At 35.7% G+C, this 3,661-nt stretch overlaps 1 protein-coding gene across 5 annotated transcripts in view; it reads right to left on the bottom strand.

Moving 5' to 3' along the window:
* Window positions 1-3,336: 3,336 nt before the first annotated feature.
* The window catches only part of LOC117952358, a 31,081-nt gene continuing 30,756 nt past the window's right edge, over window positions 3,337-3,661 (bottom strand). For all 5 annotated transcript variants that reach the window (XM_034884579.1, XM_034884612.1, XM_034884604.1 and 2 more), the window contains one exon: window positions 3,337-3,634. In XM_034884579.1, the coding sequence (XP_034740470.1) occupies window positions 3,580-3,634 (55 nt within the window). In that variant the 3' untranslated portion in view covers window positions 3,337-3,579. The remainder of the gene's footprint in view (window positions 3,635-3,661) is intronic.

Genomic DNA, 3,661 nt, shown 5'->3' with positions numbered 1-3,661 from the left:
TGGAAAAAGGCTGCAATGAAACAAAGAGTGAAAAATTTAAAGGGGTCTGAATACTTTCCGTACCCACTGTATATTCATGTGCATTTGTTAAATTGGTATTACATTGATCCTAAGCAAGAGCCAAATAAGACGATAACATAAAGTCAAAGACATGTGTTTATTTAGTCAAGCATCCGAGTCACAATACACAGATCTGTGGGTTCAAAATACACTCAGAGACTAAGTTTCTCTAGCAAAAGACAAGAAGCCGAGGCTGGTCCACTTATGTCTAGACTGTCAGACCTTATAAGCCACAATCTATTCTTCCCCTCATCTATTATAATTTTTTTTTTGGCCCCCCTCTTCTTCTCCAGGACAGGAACCGTTATCTTCACACAACACATCTTAGGGTGGGGGCCACTGTGTTATGTTCCATCCTTATTTGCTCTCATGCAAAACGTTACATTTTATTTTTGTTTCACTTGTTATTACTACACAATGTACTTTGCTCGGGTCTCATAAACGCAGATGTGCCTTGCCTGGAGAACTTGCATTGCTGTCTCTGTGACAGCACACAACTGTGCAGCAGGTACACACCAAAACACACTTGGTCTCTTATGCAAACCTTGTACATTCTTACTATATTCATCTGCAAATAGTATGAACATTATTCTACAATATCCAAAATCATTCAAAATAACCTGCATGTAGAAACCCTCATTAAACAAGTGAGAACATGTCTTTTGAGCTTTTCTTCTACAAGGGTTGATAATAAAGATATTAATCACACTGTATCATCAGAAACACTGACACTAACATTACATACCCTTTTTCTAACATGCAATATATGAAAAATCATATATGATTGGGTTAAATTTGTACAATACAACAGTGTAGAAACACAATACATTCATGTTTAACTTTCAACCTGTCTTGGAGAGTTAAACATTGACCATTACAAATATCAACATGATGTTACATACTATGCTATTGAGAACAATTAACAAACTTGTGTTACTGGCCACGTACTAGCCTGGGAACCAGACATATCTGCGAACTCGTGTTTTATTTGCTCTGGCAGATACGTTTGGTCCCACTCCTGTTCATGACACCGTGCTTGGTTTTTGAAAAAAACTAAAAAAGATAACTAGAATAGACCTTTTTTACAAAGCACTTTTCAAAAACTAAGAAAATTAAGTTAATTGCAGCATGGCTTAGAAAATACAAAACAAAAAGAAAAATCAAAAAGAAATCCTAATTAAAAACGTTTTAAAAATTGACTTTTGAAACAGAACATTCAGGTAGCTTGTCTGATTACCAAATGGAAGATGATTTCACAATTGTACAGCAAAGGCTGTTAGGGCCCCTGTCTCCGTCTTAAGCCTTGCCCTGGGGACCGAGAGACCAGCAGCTGTTCTAAGAGTACAAGCAGGGGTGGTAGGGGTGAGAAGGTTGATAATGGAAGAAAGGGCAAGGCCTCAATGATTTAAAACAAGCAGTACAATTTAAAATAAATTCCTTAAACTCCAGGTAAGCTGTGCAAAGAGGCGTGAATAGAGGAATGTGGTCTTACTTTTGGGGTCTTGTAAGACACCAACAATAATTTACAAAAAAATGATGCTACCCATCACAGCTCATCTCTGCACCCTGTAGTATGTTTTTAAATAGTTCAGAATGCATTGCAATGATAATAAACAGTAATAAATACACTCACAGATATGTGATCAATAAATATACAGAAAAGCAAATTACAAAAAACATAAATGAAATCAAATGTTAAAAGTTGTTATTGTTACATAAATATATATATATATATAATATATATATAGAAAAAAAAGAATTACTATTTATGATGTAAAATGCTTGAATAACTATTGAGATTTGTCAGAAATCATTGTGTTGTACCTGAGAAAACAAAACATCAACACATTCTCCAGTAAAACACCAAAATTTCAGATATTATCATCCAAGATGCATATTCTCAGAACAGATAGACAATCATTTCAGTATGGGAATAATAAGGCACAACTCAAATCAATGTCATTTTAAAATTGATTAAAACCTTACCGGGTAACTTCGATGAGGGATTTTTAAATAATAAACAAAAAGCATTTTTTGTGGGAAAGTTCAAACCTTTTTTCTGCATAATTTGTTTACACGTTTATTCAAAAAAGCTACTCCAGGTGAAACAGAAAAGAATGATACACTAAAGTAGAGCCCGGCTATCACAGTATTTCTTACAAACAGACGGATTAAAGCACATTTTTACAATAAGTGAGTTGCATAGTTACATCCAACAACCCTTAAACAGCATTGAAGATTCTGAAACTGTTTAGGAGTTACAAGTATCTAAAAATTGTTTAAGGGTTTCCTGTTAACAAATGAATAAATTAAACACCATTACCTTGATTCACCAAATAACTAACCAATGTTATATTTGACCTATTCCTTGAAAAAAGGGATGTGTTTGTGTGTGTCTATTATTTCATATTTAAGGGTGGTGTGTGGATTGGGTGCTTATATATCATAGACCATGCAAGCAGCGCTTGTTGGACTTAGAAAAGTGACTAGGAGGGGTGGCCTTTAGGCTGGGGTTTGAGTCCAACCTTTGGCCCTTTGCTACGTGTCATCCCCCATCTCTTTCCCACCTTCCCTGTCAATCCTCTGTCACTCTGACATAAAGGAAAAAAGTCACCAAAAAATAAAAGTTAATAGGAATCTTTTCAACATTTTAGATGCACACTAATTTGAAAAAAATGTATCTTAAATTCTTAGTGATTCACTTTTTGATACTTAATAAACGTCCATTACATTCATCGTCAAATGAGTTGCTTCAAAGCTAATTATGTCTATCAGCTCCACACAACTCTCTGTGTATGTTTCAGTATGGCTGTGTTCAGAAGATCGTGGTGTCCGTTGACTTTTCCACGCAGTGAAGACAATTACCTCTTCTCAACAGTCCAGCATGTATTTTTAATCCTGCTTCTCCTCCTTGGCTACTTGCAACTGAATAAAAGAGTATGAAAAGCAGCTTGCCTGTCTTGTTTTATTATACATATCTAATGAGAGAGCAGCACATGTAAGCCTCGAAATGCCCTTTGTTTTTGTAATTAAAGTTCTACATTTACAAGAAGCCAGTAGTCACATTTCCTTTGTAATTGGGGAATGATTAAAAGTAGCCTAATTCAGTTTTTTTTTTTTTTATCTTCATAGACAGACATCCCCAAGTATGTCACTCTATGTTATATGGAAATGTTTGAAATTGATAGTCCAGTAGCTGGAGAGAATACATGTGTTATATCTAGAGCACAAGATAGCTAAGCGATAATTTTTTTTTAATAGTATTTATTTTTTATGTTTAAACAGTGCGGTCATCTGCTAGCTGACTCCACTGCAGTATGTTGACATTTGACCACTCTAGGTCACTTTAGTCTATCCAATCAAGTCAAGAGGCATGTTGTTCTACCACAGTACTGCCCCTTGAAATGTAAAATTAAGTGAGAGGTTTCAGACGACACACATTTGCGATTTGGTCTAGCAATGTCAGGCCTGCGACATACAGTGTTGTACAGCATTTACTGTAACGCCTGCTGTCAGTTTTTAGCTCTGTTCCTGTCTAACTGGCATATATCCGTCAGCGGAGGGCTCCACTGACCTGTTAGCTGACATTCGAGCAATCCTC

Source organism: Etheostoma cragini, chromosome 2 (genome assembly GCF_013103735.1).
Source record: "Etheostoma cragini isolate CJK2018 chromosome 2, CSU_Ecrag_1.0, whole genome shotgun sequence".
In the NCBI taxonomy this organism is placed as follows: Eukaryota; Metazoa; Chordata; class Actinopteri; order Perciformes; family Percidae; genus Etheostoma; species Etheostoma cragini.
The sequence above is the reverse complement of the archived record's forward strand: the minus strand, read 5'-3'. Positions and strand labels throughout refer to the sequence as shown.